Source organism: Ranitomeya variabilis, chromosome 2, assembly GCF_051348905.1.
Source record: "Ranitomeya variabilis isolate aRanVar5 chromosome 2, aRanVar5.hap1, whole genome shotgun sequence".
NCBI lineage: Eukaryota > Metazoa > Chordata > Amphibia > Anura > Dendrobatidae > Ranitomeya > Ranitomeya variabilis.
In genome coordinates this window covers 991,230,531-991,253,369 of record NC_135233.1, presented here as the reverse complement: position 1 = coordinate 991,253,369, position 22,839 = coordinate 991,230,531, and the positions used below count along the sequence as shown (strand labels likewise).

Below are 22,839 nucleotides of genomic sequence, written 5' to 3'. Positions count from 1 at the left end.
ATTACATGTCTGGAATCAAAATCTTAATGTCCCCTAAAGCAGAGTAAGAAAACTTTATGTAAGAGAAAATTATTACCTGCTTCTTTTCGTGCTGGTTTTTCAAACCGACGATCTCCTCTGATAGGGTACAAAGAGACGAAATTCAGAAATGTACAACAGGTGAAAAAGCCTCTACAAAGTCATACAGGGGTGTAAGTATTACTATGTATTAGGTCGCCCTCACACTGAGGCCCGGGTCACACGTCCATCAGTTCTCTGATGCCAGAGAATCGGCCTGATTACGCTAACGACACTCAGCACTCAGATCACACTCTGTCAGAGTTAGGAGCAGTGTGATCAGATTCTCTCGCATGAGAAAATCGCAGCATAGGTGTGAAGGAGACAGAGAACTTAATTTCTCCATTCTCTGTGACCGCAGTAATCAGACTGCACTCGGATGACATCCGAGTACAGTCTGATGTGTCACATGCACCCATAGACTTGTATGGGTGCTCATGATCAGATTATCGGATGCACTCCCAGCATGCTGCAATCATTTCTCATGCCGAATCAGCATTAGGAAAAAAAAAGCAGATCTGCACTGCCCTATAGTATAACATTGGACAAAGTGATAGCAGATAAAACATCAGATAGCACTCGACTGTGTGAGCGATCCCCACCGGAGCATTTACCCATCCGTGTGAAATGTCAGATTTTTGTTTTCTTTTAATCGAACAGCACTCAGACCCATAGTCTCTCGGATCCGTACATACATCCAAGAAAATCGCAAATCCGAGAAAGACATCAGTGAAACTTGGAACATGTCCCATAATGATCCAATATTGAGGATAAGAACCGAACACACTCAGTGGTTTGGGCAGCACAGTCACATTCACACAGATGTGTCCATGCACCCTAAAGCTGCATACAAGAAAAAAGAAAAAAAAAAAACACTTTTCCAGGCTACACCTCATTTATAGCACACAGTAATATTATGGGTGTGGATGGACCCAAATTATGGACCCATAATATTGCACCTACCAATTATCCTCCTCACCTTGCCATGACTTGGGACATACCTATTTCACCCTTATACTAGCAATGCTGTAGATGTTTTTCTCAGGACTCCTAGTCATAATTGAGCGAATTTGTTTGGATTCGGTTAAGAATAAGATTGGCGGAAAATATTGTTTTTGCAATATTCGTCGAACACAGCCAAATGTCATTAGAATCAATGGGAGTAGAAATTACCGAATATGTTTGGAACCTATCAAAACACACATTCGGCACGAATAGGGTGCAAATATGGCACAAATATGGCAAATTCAGATTCAGAGACCGAATCCGAACAAATTCGTTCAACTCTAGTCATAATGTCCTTCTGTTATTCTTGCTGGAAATGTATAGAAAACTGACAGCTAGGTTTTACCTTCCCCACATCAAAGGGTGTCTCCCTACACACATGATGTTAAATCAATGCTGACCGTCAGATAATGAAGGGACAAACCCTATTGACATACACAGGGAATAATAATAATAATAATAATAATAATAATAATAAAAATAATAATAATAATAAATATCACCCAGTTGTCAGTTCATTCATGCATTTCCAATAAGATTAACCAAGTAATCCTACAATGCAGGTTTTGTATAAGATGCTATAAAGTCACTAAACGAGTCACAAGAGCTGACAAAGGCTCTAGAAGATGGAGCCCACACTGCGTCCTGTCATCTTTTCAGCCACTCTTACCTTTCTTCCCAACTTTGTGACCTATGCATTTCACGGGCTCCTCGACCAAAGCCACTCTCTACTTCATCGAAACTTCTTTGGTAAAAACCACCCTCTCCTCTTCCTCTGCCTTTGAAACAAAATGGAAACCAATTAGACTTTTAGGAATAAATTCAGAACCAACAAGTTGTGTATCAGCAGGTGGTCAGCCATGTGTGCAGGGGGCTTCTGACATCTTATTAAGTAGCTAAGCCAGCTCCCCTTTGTCAGGACTGTTGTCCAGATAGAAAAGGGGCATAGCTTAACGGTGGGCAAAAAAAGCAATGAGCAGCCCCCTAATATATAGCACAACACAGATGTCATAAAACGCTCCATGGTGTCAAACATATCTGAATTGGTGATGTCTGAACACTTTGTACATGAAGGAGTTACACATTTTTACATTTCAAACACATCTAAACAAGTCTCATGAAAGTTATAATTTAGTGCTGGAGCTCTGAACTTAGACAATGTTGCTACTTGCACATAAGGATATAAGGATAACAGCTTGTAAAACAGAGATGATGAAGAAACGTTCTTCTTAAACAGGGTGTCTCAAGTTCTTAAATGAGTAAAATTGCAAAAAGCTTGTAAAAAAACAAGCAACTTTGCAAAATTAAATATCCTCTCTGCTCTTGAGAATAAAGGGTAGTCTTTAAAGTGCACAGCTTGTTGCCCAGCTAACCGGCCACCTCTGGAGTCGAGTGGCTAGTTACCTGGGCAAGGAGTGCATGTCGCTTATCAGACTCGATTGTTTAGATCTTGATGCCGTCAGTATGATGGGATCAGCTTCAGAGTCCCTGTGCTTTTCCCATGCTGTAGGGGCAATGATACCCCCAATAGCAGGATGGGAGCGCACTCCATTCGGACCAGCAGTGCGACCATGTTGCTGGCCTACTACCAACCTTCAGGAGCCTTCCACACCTGAAGAATTAAGATGCGAACAAGTCTGACACATTCCCACAAAGGAAAGAAGAACTCTGCTGTGTTAAGCACTGGCTGGAAGGGCACTGCCAGGACCGACCCCAATATCTGGAGACAGTAACATGCTTGATAATTCTGGTTTATTGGACAGTTTTATATATTTATACCTTATAAACATCTAAATTACTTTCAAGTGGAAAAAAACCCTTTACCTGACCTCTAGTAACCAATCTATCTCAGAGATATTGTCAATTGCTGAGGCTTTCAAATAATGAAATACGGACATGGGAGTTGATTTAGTCAAAGGAAGCGCTTTCTACCAGACGTGTTTCATCCATATACCGTATATACTCGTGTATAAGGCGAGTTTTTCAGCCCCCTTTTTTGGCTGAAAAAGACCCCCACCTCGGCTTATACAGTCATGGTCCCAGTGCTGAGGTCCCCGGCTTCTCTGGGACATGTCCGCGCTCCCCTGCAGCCTCGGTAAGTGTTACGGTGGCTGCTGACAGGGTCGGCAGTCGGCATTGGCACCGGGACAAATGCCGGTGTCCTGAGCAGGCTGGGACACCAGCACGATATGGGGGCCAGGTGCCTGTGCCACCACTTACTCAGGACACCGGCACTTGCAATATTCACCTGTCCCCGCTCCACCGCCGAGCTATGTCTTCCGGGTCCTCTGGCTGTGACGTTCAGGTCAGAGAGTGCGATGATGTGGTTAGTGCGCGCCCTCTGCCGGAACAGTCACTGCAAAGAGCGGGCGACGCTGGGGAGCAGCGGGCAGCGACGAGAGGTGTGTCTTTTTTCTTTTATTGCAGCAGCAGAAATATAGGATATACGGCAATCATATCAGCATAAACTGCACTGATATGATGAGAATCATATGGGGCAAATTTTCTATGGAGCATCTTATGGGGCCATCATTAACCTTTCTGCAGCATTATATGGGGCATATTTTCTATGGAGCATCTTGTGGGGCCATCATTAACCTTTATGCAGCATTATATGGGGCATATTTTCTATGGAGCATCTTGTGGGGCCATCATTAACCTTTATGCAGCATTATATGGGGCATATTTTTGTATGAAGCATCTTATGGGGCCATCATTAACCTTTAAGGCTCATTATATGGGGCATATTTTTGCATGGAGCATCTTATGGGGCCATCATTAACTTTATGGAGCATTATATGGGGTGTATTTTGTATCGAGCATCTTATGGGGCTCCTGATTCAATATGGATATTCAAAAACAATTAACCTACTGATGTCTCAATTTTATTTTTATTGGTATCTATTTTTATTTTTTAAATGTACCAGTAGCTGCGGCATTTCCCACCCTAGGCTTATACTCGAGTCATTAAGTTTTCCCAGTTTTTTGTGGCAAACTTATTGACTCGAGTATAAGCCTAGGGTGGAAAATGCAGCAGGTACTGGTGAATTTCAAAATTAAAAATAGATACTCCATACTGTTCATTATGGCCCCATAGATGCTCCACATAAAGCTGTGCCATATATACAATGCTCTGCACCGTTGCCCCATAGCTGTGCCATATATACAATGCTCTGCACCGTTGCCCCATAGCTGTGCCATATATATAATGCTCTGCACCGTTGCCCCATAGCTGTGCCATATAGTGCTCTGCACCGTTGCCCCATAGCTGTGCCATATATATATAATGCTCTGCACCGTTGCCCCATAGCTGTGCCATATAGTGCTCTGCACCGTTGCCCCATAGCTGTGCCATATAAATAATGCTCTGCACCATTGCCCCATAGCTGTGCCATATAGTGCTCTGCACCGTTGCCCCATAGCTGTGCCATATAGTGCTCTGCACCATTGTCCCATAGCTGTGCCATATAGTGCTCTGCACCGTTGCCCCATAGCTGTGCCATATAGTGCTCTGCACCATTGCCCCATAGCTGTGCCATATAGTGCTCTGCACCGTTGCCCCATAGCTGTGCCATATAGTGCTCTGCACCGTTGCCCCATAGCTCTGCCATATAGTGCTCTGCACCGTTGCCCCATAGCTGTGCCATATAGTGCTCTGCACCATTGCCCCATAGCTGTGCCATATAGTGCTCTGCACCGTTGCCCCATAGCTGTGCCATATAGTGCTCTGCACCGTCCATTATTGCCCCACAGCTGCTGCTGCTGCTGCAATAAAAAAAAAAAAAAAAAAAACACATACTCACCTCTCTTGCTTGCAGCTCCTCAGCGTCCCGTCCCGGCGTCTCTCTGCACTGACTGATCAGGCAGAGGGCGGCGTGCACACTATATGCGTCATCGCGCCCTCTGCCTGAACAGTCAGAGCGGAGAGACGCCGGGAAGATGGCGCGACGCCCGGCGTGTGGAACACGGACAGGTGAATATGCGATACTTACCTGCTCCCGGCGTCCCGCTCCTTCCCCCTGCCTGTCTTCGGTGCCGCAGCCTCTTCCTCTGTCAGCGGTCACCGGCACCGCTGATTAGAGAAATGAATTATGCGGCTCCGCCCCTATGGGAGGTGGAGCAGCCTATTCATTTCTCTAATGAGCGGTCCCACGTGACCGCTCAGGGGAAGAGGCTGCGGCACCGAAGACAGTGTGACAGGCAGGGGGAGCGACAGGAACACCGGGACTAGGTGAGTATATGACAGTGCTCACCCGCCGACCCCACCACCGATCATGACTCGAGTATAAGCCGAGAGGGGCACTTTCAGCCCAAAAATTTGGGCTGAAAATCTCGGCTTATACTCGAGTATATACGGTAAGTATATATGGTACATAACTGTTGTTACCGGCTTATTCACTAGGGAAAATGTATCACATGGGGTACTTTTAAGGTTAACGTTGCAGAGAGAGAAGGGTATGATAAAATTATCTTTATGTATGCCTAGAGATATTTCTTTCTTTTTACCTACTGAGGGAGCTTGAGAGTAAAAAACAAAAAAAAATTCAACATTTAAAGAGAAAAAATAAGAAAAGTTGTCTTTACAAATCCTGTCTCTAAATCCCGGCCATCATTGATGTGCAAGGTGCAGAGAGCCCTAAAATCTGGCACATAAGATTAATAGATGAGTCCCACAACAGAATTGATATTACTTTGGATTAAAGAAGGGGGTCATGAGGAAATGGAGTATAAATTAATAAATGTGCTAAAATTAACATGAATATCAACAATTGGAAAAGCTCATCCTGCTCTTGATGGCGAGCTCCCAGCCAAAGAGAAGCCTTGTACTGAACATCAAAGTAGAATGATGATGTCCACTATAATAAATAAAAAAAAACAACCTGTACTGTATATAACTGTCTGTTTTAACTAAAAATACTGATTAATGCACTAATTAACAGAGATGTTGAGGGCAGGGTCCCACATATTGGCAAGTCATGAAATGTCCAGTATTTCTTGTTTTGTAGTAAAGAACCCTTCCCCCACCTTCACTCCCCCGCTTTGGTCACATTTTTTATTCTGAACTTTGAAAACTCTTAAAAACAACTTTCTGCAGCAAATTTGCCCTGTGAGAACTTGGCCTTAGAACGGCTTTGTGATTTTTTTTTCCTTCCACCACATACTGTGAGTTTCAGGAAACAGCCCAGCCGACTACTATCCTGCTGCGTCTTCTACAGACATAAGCCGACGTCCGTGCAGAGTGACGGGAATCGGTGTCAGGCTGTAATGTAATCATGCTCCAACCACTTTTACACATTTAGATATTGCACGGTTGTAAAGGATTGGATCTCCCTGATTGTTGACATAAAAGTATTATTATATTCATCTTCAGAAAAACAAGACATCACACATTTTCTTTATGAAAAGTGGATGCATTGAGAGGCGCTAAATCAAAATTGATTAAACTGCAGAGAAAAATGAAAGCAGTGTGCCTTAATTATTATACTATTCCATCAGCCATCCGGCGGTGAGCCCACCTCTAAGCCGCGACATGTCAGCTGTTTTCAACAGCTGACATGTGCCCGCAATGGGCACGAGTGGAATCGTGTTCCGCCCGCGCCCATTAACTAGTTAAATGCTGCTGACAGTGGCATTTAACAAGCGCAGCCGGAAGTACGCGCATCGCTGACCCCGTCACACAATAGGGGGTCATCGGTGCGTTGCCATCACAACTCCTCGAGACCTCATTGGTTGTTGATGGCAGATTGCTGTGAGCGCGAGCGCCACCCTGTGGTCAGCGCTCATAGCAAGCCTGTAATTCTGCTGCAGAGCTGATCTGTGCATCACCTCCATGTAGCAGAGGCGATCGAGTAGTGGATGCTTCTAGCCTCCCAAGGAGGCTATTGAAGCATGCCAAAATTAAAAAAAAAAATGTGTTTAAAAATATAAAAAAAATAAAAGTTCAAATCACCCCCCTTTCGCCCCAATCAAAACAAAATAAATTAAACCTACACATATTTGGCATCGCCGCGTTCAGATTCGCCAGATCAATAAAAAAAAAAGATTAACCTGATCACTAAACGATGTAGTGAGAAAAAAAAAAAAATCAAAAACGCCAAAATTACGCTTTTTGGGTCGCCGCGACATTGCATTAAAATGCAATAACGAGCGATCAAAAGAACATATCTGCACAAAATTAGTATAATTAAAAATGTCAGCTCGGCATGCAAAAAATAAGCCCGCACCCAACCTCAGATCACGAAAAATGGAGACGCTATCGGTATCGGAAAATTGTGTGAATTTTTTTTTTTTTTTAGCAAACTTTGGAATTTTTTTTTACCATTTAAATAAAAGAGAACCTAGATATGTTTGGTGTCTATGAACTCTTAATATCCTGGAGAAAAATAATGAGAGGTCACTTTTAGCATTTAGTGAACCTAGCAAAAAAGCCAAACAAAAAACAAGTGTGGGATTGCACTTTTTTGCAATTTCATCGCACTTGGAATTTTGTTCCCGTTTTCTGTTACACAACATGGTAAAACCAATGGTATTCAAAAATACAACTCGTCCCGCAAAAAAATAAGCCCTCATATGGCCATATTGACGAAAAAATAAAAAGTTATGGCTCTGGGAAGAAGGGGAGCAAAAAACTAAAAAAACTCGGTGGTGAAGTAAAGTAAACTGCCATTCTGCAATGCTGGAAATGTCAAGGAAATGTAATAGAAATCCTGAATACATCAATTAACGTTAATGATATCAGATGCCTCATCAGATTACAGCACTGAAAAGTCTCGGTATAATCAGAAGAGGAGTGCCAATGTGGCCAGCTGGGGGTGCATCCATCATGAATGCTATGGTCACCACCTAAAAATCCAGAAACATTTTGTCCCACAGGTAAGTTATCAGGGGCTGATTTGTATGAGCATCTGCATGCAGATATATCCTATAAAGATGCAGTATATAGTCACAAATACAACGTATGGGCGATGTGCATTCACAAAATATCTCCACTTTCGAGAATCCATTATTAGAAAGAGTGATGGCAATAAAGTATCAGAAAGTGCCCCCTTGTCAGGACCCCCAGCGATCAGATGCAATCTATAGCAAAAACGCACCAAATCTGCAACGTGTGCACAAGCCCTAAGCATTACATACGGTCAATTCTACTCAATGGGTTGTTTGTGTAATATAGGGAAGGAAAGAAGCAAGAGACTCTTAGGAAGTGCTCTCTACTTCCGCCAAGAAATGAGGATCCTGAACAGGATTAACTCTGACTTCCTCAAAGGGGTTCTCAAGCCTTAGGGTACAAGTCTGTAGTCACTCTGTGAACGGTGAGGATTCTCCGGTGGCGGGAGGGAGCGGTCATGTGATAGCAAGCATGTGATTTGCATACTTCCAGCCACATTCCAACTAGCTGTGTCTGGCTTCGCTTAATACAGCTGCATTGAGCACAGCTGCGCACATCTAGTCGGCATGTGACCGAATGTATGCAAATCAGATACTTGCGGAGGCACCGGGGAATCCTCATAGTGCACGTGCTGTGACGATTCACAAGTCTGTAGTCACATAGAGCAGACTTGTACCCTAAGGCTGGACAACCCCCTTTAACAGTGTATATGAGAAATGTCTGATCTCCTGCACTATTAGGAGATGAACAAAATCCGAAATAAAGGGAACCTTACCACAAGTAATTTGAATAATTAGCCCAAATACATGCCTAAAGACCAGTAATTAGATGCAATAAAACAGAAGGCACATAATATGCACTGAAATGCTAGAAGGATAAATAATAAAAAAAATTGTCGTTAACACTAAGTAGTGCCTAAAAGTGTTAAAGTATTTTAGTACAATGCTGAATGTAAATGAGGTAGATGCTTTCTGAGTGAATACTGTTCATAAAGTGCTCAGTGCAGCCGATTATACTGCTGATAGGAAGCAATCTCCTCCGTTCATGGCAGCAAAACATGCATGCTTAATGAGAAAAGAACTACACATCATAATATGCAAAAGCCACATCAACCATAGCAAAAAGATACGTTACCCGGCAGCCTCACACTGACTGGCAGACCCCCGGCTGTCACGTCAACCCCAACAATCACGTGACAGGGGCGCCGATGGGCAGGACTTGTGACTCACTTGCGGCCGGTGAGTGTTGAATGCCGCCATCAGTGACTGACAACGGCATTTAACTTTTTAAGAGCCTCGGTTGGATCTTTAATCTCTGATCCACCCGCAGCTGTTAGAGGCATTTGATTGCTGGTCAAACCAGCAGGAACACAGATGATGACAAAAATACGTCATTGGCCGTGAAGGGGTTATGCACTACACAACGGATAATATCTACTGAAAACATCTACCTCACTGCATTCACCACATAACAGCATTGATTACAATCTGTTGCCACTAAATGCCATCACTGGGCATAACTGTATTTCTGCAACACTTTACAATGACCATACCAAAAAAAGATGACATAGGGGGAAGATAGAGTATAAAACACAATACTTTATTGATTAAAACATGAATAACCACATGATTGGAGGCAATAGACCGAACAAAAACAACTGGGTGTCACAAAACAGTAGCAGGAGGCAGGTTGGTGAGAGGTCCTAATGCATAATCCAACAATAATAAGAGTAGAATCCCCACATAATAACAACTATTACAAACGGCGGGATGCCAACTCCCATAGAATTGGAAGTAAATGGTAGGACCAGAGATTACCAAGTCCAACATGCGGGGTAATCACCAGATGTAAGCAAGCTCCCTGACGAAGGCTGTTTAGCCGAAACGCGCGTTGGGGCGGAGGCAGGTTCGTGGAAGGTCCCCTCATTGCGGTGGGTAAGCCTAACGATTATTTATTTATTGATTACTTATGAACATAGTGGCACATATAGCTGCAGCATAACCACTTGGGAGCATACTTGCTGGCGGCTCTTACATCTGGTGATTACCCCGCATGTTGGACTTGGTAATCTCTGGTCCTACCATTTACTTCCAATTCTATGGGAGTTGGCATCCCGCCGTTTGTAATAGTTGTTATTATGTGGGGATTCTACTCTTATTATTGTTGGATTATGCATTAGGACCTCTCACCAACCTGCCTCCTGCTACTGTTTTGTGACACCCAGTTGTTTTTGTTCGGTCTATTGCCTCCAATCATGTGGTTATTCATGTTTTAATCAATAAAGTATTGTGTTTTATACTCTATCTTCCCCCCATGTCATCTTTTTTTGGTATGGTTATGTTATTTGATGATAGGGTGTCATACAGTCCTATCTGTGGGTACAACAAATATTTCATTATTAACCCCTTCCCGACCTTTGACGCATACGCTGCGTCATGAAAGTCGGTGCCTTCCCGACCTGTGACGCAGCGTATGCGTCATGGAGGGATCGCGCTCCTGCAGATCGGGTGAAAGGGTTAACTCCAATTTCACCCGATCTCCAGGAACAGGGGGAGTGGTGCTTCAGCCCAGGGGGGGTGGCTTCACCCCCCCGTGGCTACGATCGCTCTGATTGGCTGTTGAAAGTGAAACTGCCAATCAGAGCGATTTGTAATATTTCACCCAAAAAAACGGTGAAATAATACAATCCAGCCATGGCCGATGCTGCAATATCATCGGCCATGGCTGGAAAACCTAATCTGCCCCCACCCCACCGATCGCCCCCCCAGTGCTCCGGTGCGCGGTCCGCCCCCCTAATTCGTTCTGTCCGCTCCTCCGTCCTCCTGTCCGCTCCCCCCGTGCTCCGGTGCCCCCTCCCTGTGCTCCGGTCCCCCCCCCTGTGATCCGATCACCCCCCCTTCATACTTACCGGGCCTCCCGATGTCCGTCCGGCTTCTCCATGGGCGCCGCCATCTTCCAATATGGCGGGCGCATGCGCACTGCGCCCGCAGAGTCTGCCGGCTGGCAGATTCATTTCAGAAGTATTTTGATCACTGCGATATAGCCTATCGCAGTGATCAAAATGAAAAAAAAGTAAATGACCCCCCTTTATCACCCCCATAGGGACAATAATAAAAATAAATAAAATATATTTTTTTTTTTTCTGCTAGGGTTAGGGTTAGAACTAGGGTTAGAATTAGGGTTAGAATTAGGGGTAGGGTTAGGGTTAGGGTTAGGGCATGTGCACACAGTGCAGATTTGGCTGCGAATCCGCAGCGGATCGGCAGCGGATCGGCCGCGGATCGGCCGCGGATCCGCAGCGGTTTGGCCGCTGCGAATTCGTAGCAGTTTTCCATCAGGTTTACAGTACCATGTACACCTATGGAAAACCAAATCTGCTGTGCCCATGGTGCGGAAAATACCGTGCGGAAACGCTGTGTATTTTCCGCAGCATGTCAATTTTGTGCGGATTCCGCAGCGTTTTACACCTGTTCCTCAATAGGAATCCGCAGGTGAAATCCGCACAAAAAAACACTGGAAATCCGCTGTAAATCCGTAGGTAAAACGCAGTGCCTTTTACCTGCGGATTTTTCAAAAATGGTGCGGAAAAATCTCACACGAATCCGCAAAGTGGGCACATAGCCTTAGGGTTAGGGTTGGAATTAGAGTTAGGGTACCGTCTCACAGTGGCACTTTGATCGCTACGACGGTACGATCCGTGACGTTCCAGCGATATCCATACGATATCGCTGTGTCTGACACGCAGCAGCGATCAGGGACCCTGCTGAGAATCGTACGTCGTAGCAGATCGTTTGGAACTTTCTTTCGTCGCTGGATCTCCCGCTGTCATCGCTGGATCGTTGTGTGTGACAGCTATCCAGCGATGCGTTCACTTGTAACCAGGGTAAACATCGGGTTACTAAGCGCAGGGCCGCGCTTAGTAACTCGATGTTTACCGTGGTTACCAGCGTAAAAGTAAAAAAAATTAAAAAACGTACATACTCACATTTCGGGGTCCTTCAGGTCCCTTGCCGTCTGCTTCCCGCTCTGACTGTCTGCCGGCCGGAAAGTGAGAGCAGAGCGCAGCGGTGACGTCACCGCTGTGCTGTGCTCTCACTGTACGGCGGCGCTCAGTCAGAGCGGGAAGCAGACAAACTGGGCAATAAATATTGGGGTCCAATTTCTCCTGTTACCCTTGTGAAAATAAACAATTGCTTGCTAAAACATCTTTTTTGAGGAAAGAAAAATGATTTTTTATTTTCACGGCTCTGCGTTGTAAACTTCTGTGAAGAACTTGGGGGTTGAACGTGCTCACTCAGGAGAAACTGGACAACAACTTTTGGGGTCCAATTTTTCCTGTTACCCTTGGGAAAATTAAAAAATTCTGGGCTAAAAAAATATTTTTGAGGAAAGAAAACACATTTTTTATTTTCACGTCTCTGCGTTATAAACTTCTGTGAAGCACTTGGGGGTTCAAAGTGCTCACCACACATCTAGATAAGTTCCCTTGGGGGTCTAGTTTCCAAAGTGGGGTCAATTGTGGGGAGTTCCTACTGTTCAGGCACATCAGGGGCTCTGCAAACGCAACGTGACGCCCGCAGAGCATTCCATTAAAGTCTGCATTTCAAAACGTCACTACTTCCCTTCCGCTCCCCGACGTGTGCCAAAACAGTGGTTTACCCCCACATATGGGGTATCAGCGTACTCAGGAGAAACTGCACAACAACCTTTGGGGTCCAATTTCTCCTGTTACCCTTGGGAAAATAAAAAATTGTGGGTTAAAAAATCATTTTTGAGGAAAGAAAAATAATTTTATATTTTCATGGCTCTGCGTTATAAACTTCTGTGAAGCACCTGGGGGTTTTAAGTGCTCACTATACATCTAGATTAGTTCCTTGGGGGGGTCTAGTTTCCAAAATGGGGTCACTTGTAGGGGAGCTCTAATGTTTAGGCACACAGGGGCTCTCCGAACGCAACATGGTGTCCACTAACGATTGGAGCTAATTTTCCATTGAAAAAGTCAAATGGCTCGCCTTCCCTTCCAAGCCTTGCCGTGCACCCAAACAGTGGTTTACCCCCACATATGAGGTATCGGCGTACTCAAGAGAAATTGCCCAACAAATTTTAGGATCCATTTTATCCTGTTGCCCATGTGAAAATGAAAAAATTGAGGCTAAAAAAATTTTTTGTGAAAAAAAAGTACTTTTTCATTTTTACGGATCAATTTGTGAAGCACCTGGGGGATTAAAGTGCTCACTATGCATCTAGATAAGTTCCTTGGGGCATCTAGTTTCCAAAATGGGGTCACTTGTGGGGGAGCTCCAATGTTTAGGCACACGGGGGCTCTCCAAACGCGACATGGTGTCCGCTAAAGATTGGAGCCAATTTTTCATTGAAAAAGTCAAATGGCGCTCCTTCGCTTCCGAGCCCTGCCGTGCCCACAAACAGTGGTTTACCCCCACATATGAGGTATCAACGTACTCAGGACAAATTGGACAACAACTTTTGTGGTCCAGTTTCTCTTTTTACCCTTGGGAAAATAAAAAAATTGTTGCTAAAAGATCATTTTTGTGACTAAAAAGTTAAATGTTCACTTTTTCCTTCCATGTTGCTTCTGCTGTTGTGAAACACCTGAAGGGTTAATGAACTTCTTGAATGTGGTTTTGAGCACCTTGAGGGGTGCAGTTTTTAGAATGGTGTCACTTTTGGGTATTTTCAGCCATATAGAACCCTCAAACTGACTTCAAATGTGAGGTGGTCCCTAAAAAAAATGGTTTTGTAAATTTTGTTGTAAAAATGAGAAATCACTGGTCAAATTTTAACCCTTATAACTTCCTAGCAAAAAAAAAATGTATTTCCAAAATTGTGCTGATGTAAAGTAGACATGTGGGAAATGTTATTTATTAACTATTTTGTGTCACATAACTCTCTGGTTTAACAGAATAAAAATTAAAAATGTGAAAATTGCGAAATTTTCAAAATTTTCGCCAAATTTCCGTTTTTTTCACAAATAAACTCAGAAATTATCGACCTAAATTTACCACTAACATGAAGCCCAATATGTCACGAAAAAACAATCTCAGAACCGCAAGGATCCGTTGAAGCATTCCTGAGTTATTACCTCATAAAGGGACACTGGTCAGAATTGCAAAAAATGGCAAGGTCATTAAGGCCAAAATAGGCTGGGTCATGAAGGGGTTAATAGTTATGTACCATGTTCAGTAATACTATAAGTGGATATATATTAACACTTTACAATGTAATACTAATCTTTTTTGCAGCAGTGCTTTTCTGGATGTATATACTTTCCAAAATTGGCATGAAATGCTTGAGTATTACTTAAGGTACCGTCACACTCAGCGACGCTGCAGCGATATAGACAACGAGCCGATCGCTGCAGCGTCGCTGTTTTGGTCGCTGTAGAGATGTCAAACACAGCAGCTCCAGAACGATGCAGGAGCGATCCAGTGACGTAACGGCGACTCACTTATCGTTCTCACAGGTCGTTAGCTCCATGTAAAACATCGCTGGCATCGTTGCTTTTCCTGTCAAACACGACGATACACGCCGATCTGATGACCAAATAAAGTTCTGGACTTCTAGCTCCGACCAGCGATATCACAGCAGGATCCAGATCGCTGCTGCGTGTCAAACACAACGAGATCGCTATCCAGGACGCTGCAATGTCACGGATTGTTGTCGTTCTCGTTGTAAAGTTGTTTAGTGTGAAGGTACCTTTAGTTGCATAATCTACCCCTTTGAAGTACTATAGCCCCTGGCATACTCTCGTCAGTTTTACATTTTTTATCATTTACAATGAAATCATTCTCTATTTTTTAATGGCTTTACGGAAATTAATTGTTTAATAAAGTTGTGGTAAGGTTCCCTTTTTTCATATTTTCTGTACAAATGGACCTTATTATATAGTGCCTCATTGGTGTACTATTAGGAGCTTATCTAAGCTGGAGGAGAGAATATGTCAGTAAGCAGTCAGTAAGCATGCCGAATCTCCAATTATAACTAGCAAACTGTACATGTGGGCCTGAATAATTATCCAACAGTTCAATGCATGTCCAACGTTTTCACATATATACGGTAACACTGTTCTATGTACCAGGATGGAGATGGGGGCCCTGCATACCAGGATAGGGATTAGGAGGACATGCCTACCAAACTAGGGATGAGGGAGCCATGCACACCAGGATGAGGAAGGAAGGGCCATGCACACCAGGATAGGGATGAGAGGGACCATGCATAACAAGATGGGGATGAGGGGCCATGTATGCCAGGACTGGGATGAGGGGCCTTTGAGATATGTCCATTAAGGAATACAGAATGTAAAAAAATAACTCACCTCGACCTCTGGAGGAACTCCGACCTCTAGGAGCCCCTACTACTGTTCCCACTCCTCCGCCACTGCCCCGCCCCATAAGGCGCAGCACAGCAGCACTGTTAACGGACATTGAGAAGTTTCTCTGTTGAAATAGAAAAACAAAAAATAAGTTAGAACATCAAAATACAAAACCGTTATAGGGAAAGAACATCAGCATTTACAAGACTGTCAAAAAAATCCCCCCTGTACAATCATCAGATAATTTCATCAGCAGCAAAATTCTACTATATTATATTAGTGTTGATGGTTTGGGAACCTGTCAGCTTAAAAATGTTGTGCAATCAATCATTATGGACAGCAAGGTACAGAGCAGGAGCCCAGAAGATTGTTGCATGGAGTGCTTTTTAGAAAACTTTCAGCTAAAAAAACCCTCAAGATTATTCTGGGTTTAAGAGTCTAGAAGCAAGTCCTAATCAGAAATTAGCAGTTACCCTTTTTTTCGGATTATAAAATGCACTTATTCCTTCCAAATATGGGGAGGAAAATGGGGGGTGCGCCTTATAGTCCGGATGTACCTGCTCTGGCTGTGGTGAGGAGGTGGGGGAGCGACAGTGACGGAGCAGCGGGTTATAGGAGGCAGGAGCTGGCAGCCGCAGCTATCTCCTGTACCCGCTGCTAAAGAGAAAGGAATATTCACTGCATTCCATACCTATCTGGAGGGCAATGAATATTAATTACTCTTTAACCCCTTTACCCCCAAGGGTGGCTTGCACGTTATTGACCGGGCCAATTTTTACAATTCTGACCACTGTCCCTTTATGAGGTTATAACTCTGGAACGCTTCAACGGATCCCGGTGATTCTGACATTGTTTTCTCCTGACATATTGGGCTTCATGATAGTGGTAAAATTTCTTTGATATTACCTGCATTTATTTGTGAAAAAAATGGAAGATTGGCATAAAGTTTGAAAATTTCGCAATTTTCCAAATTTGAATTTTTATGCCCTTAAATCACAGAGATATGTCACACAAAATACTTAATAGGTAACATTTCCCACCTGTCTACTTTACATCAGCACAATTTTGGAACCAACATTTTTTTTTTGTTAGGGGGTTATGGGGTTATAAGGGTTAAAAGTTGACCAGCAATTTCTCATTTTTACAACACCATTTTTTTTAGGGACCACATTACATTTGAAGTCATTTTGAGGGGTCTATGATAAAAAAATAACCAAGTGTGACACCATTCTAAAAACTGCACCCCTCAAGGTGCTCAAAACCACATTCAAGAAGTTTATTAACCCTTCAGGTGTTTCACAGGGATTTTTGGAATGTTTAAAAACAAAATGAACATTTAACTTTTTTCACAAAAATTTACTTCAGCTCCAATTTGTTTTATTTTTCCAAAGGTAACAGGAGAAAATGGACCCCAAAAGTGGTTGTACAATTTGTCCCGAGTACGCTGATACCCCATATTTGGGGGTAAACCACTGTTTGGGCGCATGGCAGAGCTCGGAAGGGAAGGAGCGCCTTTTGACTTTTCAATGCAAAATTGACAGGAATTGAGATGGGACGCCATGTTGCGTTTGGAGCCACTGATGTGCCTAAACATTGAAACCCCCCACAAGTGACACCATTTTGGAAAGTAGACCCCTAAGGAACTTATCTAGATGTGTGGTGAGCACTTTGACCCACCAAGTGCTTCACAGAAGTTTATAATGTAGAGCCGTAAAAATAAAAATAAAAATTTTTTCCCACAAAAATTATTTTTTAGCCCCCAGTTTTGTATTTTCCCAACGGTAACAGGAGAAATTGGACCCCAAAAGTTGTTGTTTAATTTGTCCTGAGTACGCTGATACCCCATATGCGGGGGGAACCACCGTTTGGGCGCATGGGAGGGCTCGGAAGGGAAGGAGCGCCATTTGGAATGCAGACTTAGATGGAATGGTCTGCAGGCATCACATTGCGTTTGCAGAGCCCCTAATGTACCTAAACAGTAGAAACCCCCCACAAGTGACCCCATATTGGAAACTAGACCCCCCCAAGGAACTTATCTAGATGTGTTGTGAGAACTCTGAACCCCCAAGTGTTTCACTACAGTTTATAATGCAGAGCGGTGAAAATTAAAAAAAAAAATTTTTCCCACAAAAATTATTTTTTAGCCCCCAGTTTTGTATTTTTCCAAGGGTAACAGTTGAAATTGAACACCAAAAGTTGTTGTCCAATTTGTCCCGAGTACGCTGATACCCCATATGTTGGGGTAAACCCCTGTTTGGGCGCACGGGAGATCTCAGAAGGGAAGGAGCACTGTTTTACTTTTTCAATGCAGAATTGGCTGGAATTGAGATCGGACGCCATGTCGCGTTTGGAGAGCCCCTGATGTGCCTAAACAGTGGAAACCCCCCAATTATAACTGAAACTTTAATCCAAACACACCCCTAACCCTAATCTCAACGGTAACCCTAACCACACCCCTAACCCTGACACACCCCTAACCCTAATCCCAACGGTAAATGTAATCCAAACCCTAACCCTAACTTTAGCCCCCAACCCTAACTTTAGCCCCAACCCTAACTTTAGCCCCAACCCTAACTTTAGCCCCAACCCTAACCCTAGCCCTAACCCTAATGGGAAATAGGGAAAAATTAAAAAAATGTATTTATTTCCAAACTAAGGGGGTGATGAAGGGGGGGGGGGGGGTTGATTTACTTTTATAGCGGGTTTTTTAGTGGATTTTTATGATTGGCAGCCGTCACACACTAAAAGACACTTTTTATTGCAAAAAATATTGTTTGCGTTACCATATTTTGAGAGCTATAATTTTTCCATATTTTGGTCCACAGAGTCATGTAAGGTCTTGTTTTTTGCGGGACGAGTTGACGTTTTTATTGGTAACATTTTCGGGCACGTGACATTTTTTGATCGCTTTTTATTCCGATTTTTGTGAGGCGGAATGACCAAAAACCAGGGGGCGTTTATACAGTTCTGCGTTTGGTAAAATGGATAAAGCAGTTTTATTCTTCGGGTCAGTGCGATTACAGCGATACCTCGTCTATATCATTTTTTTCATGTTTTGGCGCTTTTATATGATAAACTATTTTATAGAAAAAAATTATTTTCGCATCTCTTTATTCTGAGGACTATAACTTTTTTATTTTTTCGCTGATGATGCTGTATGGAGGCTCGTTTTTTGCGGGATAAGTTGACGTTTTCAGCGGTATCGTGGTTATTTATATCCGTCTTTTTGATCGCGTGTTATTCCACTTTTTGTTCGGAGGTATGATAATAAAGCGTTGTTTTTTTGCCTTTTTTTTTTTTTTTTTTTAACGGTGTTCACTGAAGGGGGTGGGACAGTTTTATGGGTCGGGTCCTTACGGTCGCGGCGATACTAAATATGTGTTTTATTGTTTTTTTATTATTATTTAGATAAAGGAATGGATTTATTGGAACAATATTTTTTTTTATTATTATTATTATTTATTTAGGAATTATTTTTTTTTTCACACATGTAATTTTTTTTTTTAACTTTGCCCCAGGGGGGGACATCACAGTAAAGTGACAGATCGCTGATCTGACACTTTGCTGTGCACTGTGTCAGATCAGCGATCTGACATGCACAACAGGGAGGCTTCCCTGCGCCTGCTCTGAGCAGGCGCTGTGAAGCCACCTCCCTGCAGGACCCGGATGCAGCCCCGCGGCCATTTTGGATCCGGGGCCTGCAGGGAGGAGACACTCGGTACAAGGTGAGCACATCGCCTTGTACCGATCGTCTCAGGGAAGCACGCAGGGAGCCCCCTCCCTGTGTGATGCTTCCCTATACTGCCGGAACACTGTTTGATCGCAGAGTGCCGGGGGTTAATGTGCCGGGGGTGGTCCGTGACCGCTCCTGGCACATAGTGCCGGATAGTCAGCTGACACCCTGCCGCGATTGGCCGCGCTCCCCCCGTGAGCGCGGCCGATCGCTCTGGACGTACAATTCCGTCCTTTGGAATTAAGGCCCACCCCACATGGACGGAATAGTACGTCCAATGGCAGAAAGGGGTTAATAGCATTCTGGTATGATTGGCCCCATCCTTATCCTGGTATGCATTGCCCCATGTCATTTTATTTTATTTTTTTATGTTTTTCTGATGGGGCCCTGCATACTAGGATGGAGATGGGGACCCTGCATACCAGGATAGGGATAAGGGGGGATATGCCTACCAAACTAGAGATGAGGGAGCCACGCAGACCAGGATAGGGATGAGAGGGACCATGCACACCAGGATAGGGATGCCAGGATAGGGTTGAGAGGGGCCATGCATAACAGGATGGGGATGAGGGGGCCATACATACCAGGATAGGGATGAGAGGTGCCATGCATACCAGGATGGGGATGAGGGGGCCATACATACCAGGATAGGGATGAGAGGGGCCATGCATACCAGGATGGGGATGAGGGGGCCATGTATGCCAGCACCGGGATGAGGGGCCATGCATACCAGGACACACCATTACTTTTTTGGAGCCAAGTCGCTTTTACTGAGTCTCGGTAGTACCAGTAAAGTGGAGGTATCTGAATTGGGTTTTTTTTTATCAAGTGGAGACTTGCTTTTGGATGAATGTTTTGAAGTTTTCATTTTTACCATTTTAGGGAACATAACATGTTGGATTATTTTAAAAGCACCATTGCAGTGGATTCTATTTTTATTTGGAGTGGTGGCATAAATCTAAAGTCCCTGACCCTAGTATTATACTTACCAGCAGCTGTCCTCAGCTGTTACAAATGCTGCTCTGGTCCTGCGCCACCATCTTGTGACCACAACTCCTGACAGACCAGAAGTCGGAGTTAACAATCACAAGCTCTCAATGTATGTCTATGAGGCCTGCGTTCTGACTCAGACTTAGGCCGGCGTCACACTAGCGAGTTTTACGGACGTATGAGCGCATAAACTACGTCCGTAAAATACGCATTGCACACGGCCCAATGAATCTCTATGGCCCAGCTCCTATCTGCCGTATATTACGCATCCGTAATATACGGTCTTGTACGGCCGTAGAAAATCGCAGCATGCTGCGTTTGTCACCGTATTGCGCAAAAAAATCACCAATGAAAGTCTATGGGGGCGAGAAAAATAAGGATTACACACGGACCAGCAGTGTGACATGCGAGAAATACGCACCGGTGTTAGAGAAAAGCCGGTAATTCAATTGCCGGCTTTTCATTTCTCCTTCACAAACCCGACAGGATATGAGACATGGTTTACATACAGTAAACCATCTCCTATCCCTTTTTTTTTTTTTGCATATTCCACACTACTGTTAGTAGTGTGTATGCGCAAAATTTGGGCGCTGTAGCTTGTAAAATAAAGGGTTAAATGGCGGAAAAAATTGGCGTGGGCTCCCGCGCAATTTTTTCCGCCAGAGTGGTAAAGCCAGTGACTGAGGGCAGATATTAATAGCCTAGAGAGGGTCCATGGTTATTGCCCCCCCCCCCCCCCCCCCCGGCTACAAACATCTGCCCCCAGCCACCCCAGAAAAGGCACATCTGGAAGATGCGCCTACTCTGGCACTTGGCCACTCTCTTCCCACTCCCTTGTAGTGGTGGGATATGGGGTAATGAAGGGTTAATGTCACCTTGCTATTGAAAGGTGACAGTAAGCCCGATTAATAATGGAGAGGCGTCAATTATGACACCTATCCATTATTAATCCAATAGTACGAAATGGTTAATAAAAAACACACATTATTTAAAATTATTTTAATGAAATAAAGACACAGGTTGTTGTAATATTTTATTATACTGGTAATCCACCTGAAGACCCTCGTTCTGTAACAAAGGAAAAATAAAAAACCAACAATATCTCATACCTTCCGTCGCTCAGGTCAAGTCCCACAAAGTAAATCCATCTGAAGGGGTTAAATCATTTTACAGCCAGGAGCTCTGCTAAAGCAGTGCTGGTGCCTATAAAAACCCCGGAGAATGAATGGAAAGCAGGGGAATGTCCTGTAGTTACCTTGAGTCGCGGTGATGCGCCCTCTGCTGGATGTCCTCATGAACTGGAGCCTGGTAAAAGTTCCCACACTCGAGTTCATATGAGGACATCCAGCAGAGGGCGCATCACCGCGACTCAAGGTAACTACAGGACATTCCCCTGCTTTCCATTCATTCTCCGGGGTTTTTATAGGCACGAGCACTGCTTTAGCAGAGCTCCTGGCTGTAAAATGATTTAACCCCTTCAGATGGATTTACTTTGTGGGACTTGACCTGAGCGACGGAAGGTATGAGATATTGTTGGTTTTTTATTTTTCCTTTGTTACAGAACGAGGGTCTTCAGGTGGATTACCAGTATAATAAAATATTACAACAACCTGTGTCTTTATTTCATTAAAATAATTTTAAATAATGTGTGTGTTTTATTAACCATTTCGTACTATTGGATTAATAATGGATAGGTGTCATAATTGACGCCTCTCCATTATTAATCTGGCTTAATGTCACCTTACAATAGCAAGGTGACATTAACCCTTCATTACCCCATATCCCACCGCTACACGGGAGTGGGAAGAGAGTGGCCAAGTGCCAGAATAGGCGCATCTTCCAGATGTGCCTTTTCTGGGGTGGCTGGGGGCAGATGTTTGTAGCCAGGGGGGGCCAATAACCATGGACCCTCTCTAGGTTATTAATATCTTCCCTCAGTCACTGGCTTTACCACTCTGGTGGAGAAAATTGCACGGGAGCCCACACCAATTTTTTCCGCCATTTAACCCTTTATTTTACAAGCTACAGCGCCCAAATTTTGCACATACACACTACTAACATTAGTAGTGTGGAATATGCAAAAAAAAAAAAAGGGATATGAGATGGTTTACTGTATGTAAACCATGTCTCATATGTCGGGTTTGGGAAGGAGAAAGAAAAAGCAGGCAATTGAATTACCGGCTTTTCACATATCTCGCGCTGAATTAAATATAAATACAGTATATCACATATCTCGCGCTGAATTAAATATAAACACAGTATATATATATATATATATATATGTGTGTGTGTGACTCAACTCAATGACAATATATATATATATATATATATATATATATATATATAGAAAAAGGAACAGCACAGAAATACTTATCTTCGGGTGCAAGGCCCCCAGACAACCAGTCCACCGATCATCCAAGTTTCATATATTTCAAAAAAAGAGGCAGCACTCCATTGTTTCAGTGAAAAATGTGCAGGGTTTAATCTACCCACATATTCAGGCAACGTTTCAGCTCACAATGAGCTTTTCTCAAGGCTTGAGAAAAGCTCATTGTGAGCTGAAACGTTGCCTGAATATGTGGGTAGATTAAACCCTGCACATTTTTCACTGAAACAATGGAGTGCTGCCTCTTTTTTTGAAAAAAAATAAAATATATATATATATATATATATATATATATATATATACACACACACATACATACATACTGTATATGTTTTAACGAACATTTGAGCACATAAATCCATTAGATGTCGGTTTTGCAAGCCTGCGCGAAAATATCGCAGTGTACGGATGCCATACGGATTACATACGGAGGATGCCATGCGCAAAATACG

General features: G+C 43.5%; 1 protein-coding gene across 9 annotated transcripts in view; it reads right to left on the bottom strand.

The window, feature by feature from the left end:
* GIGYF2 (GRB10 interacting GYF protein 2) overlaps positions 1-22,839 on the bottom strand; it is a 198,978-nt gene that overhangs the window by 123,948 nt on the left and 52,191 nt on the right. For all 9 annotated transcript variants that reach the window (XM_077291043.1, XM_077291039.1, XM_077291041.1 and 6 more), the window contains exons 5-7: positions 15,282-15,402; positions 1,733-1,841; positions 77-117 (exon numbers count right to left, since the gene is read on the bottom strand). In XM_077291043.1, the coding sequence (XP_077147158.1) occupies positions 77-117; positions 1,733-1,841; positions 15,282-15,402 (271 nt within the window). The remainder of the gene's footprint in view (positions 1-76; positions 118-1,732; positions 1,842-15,281; positions 15,403-22,839) is intronic.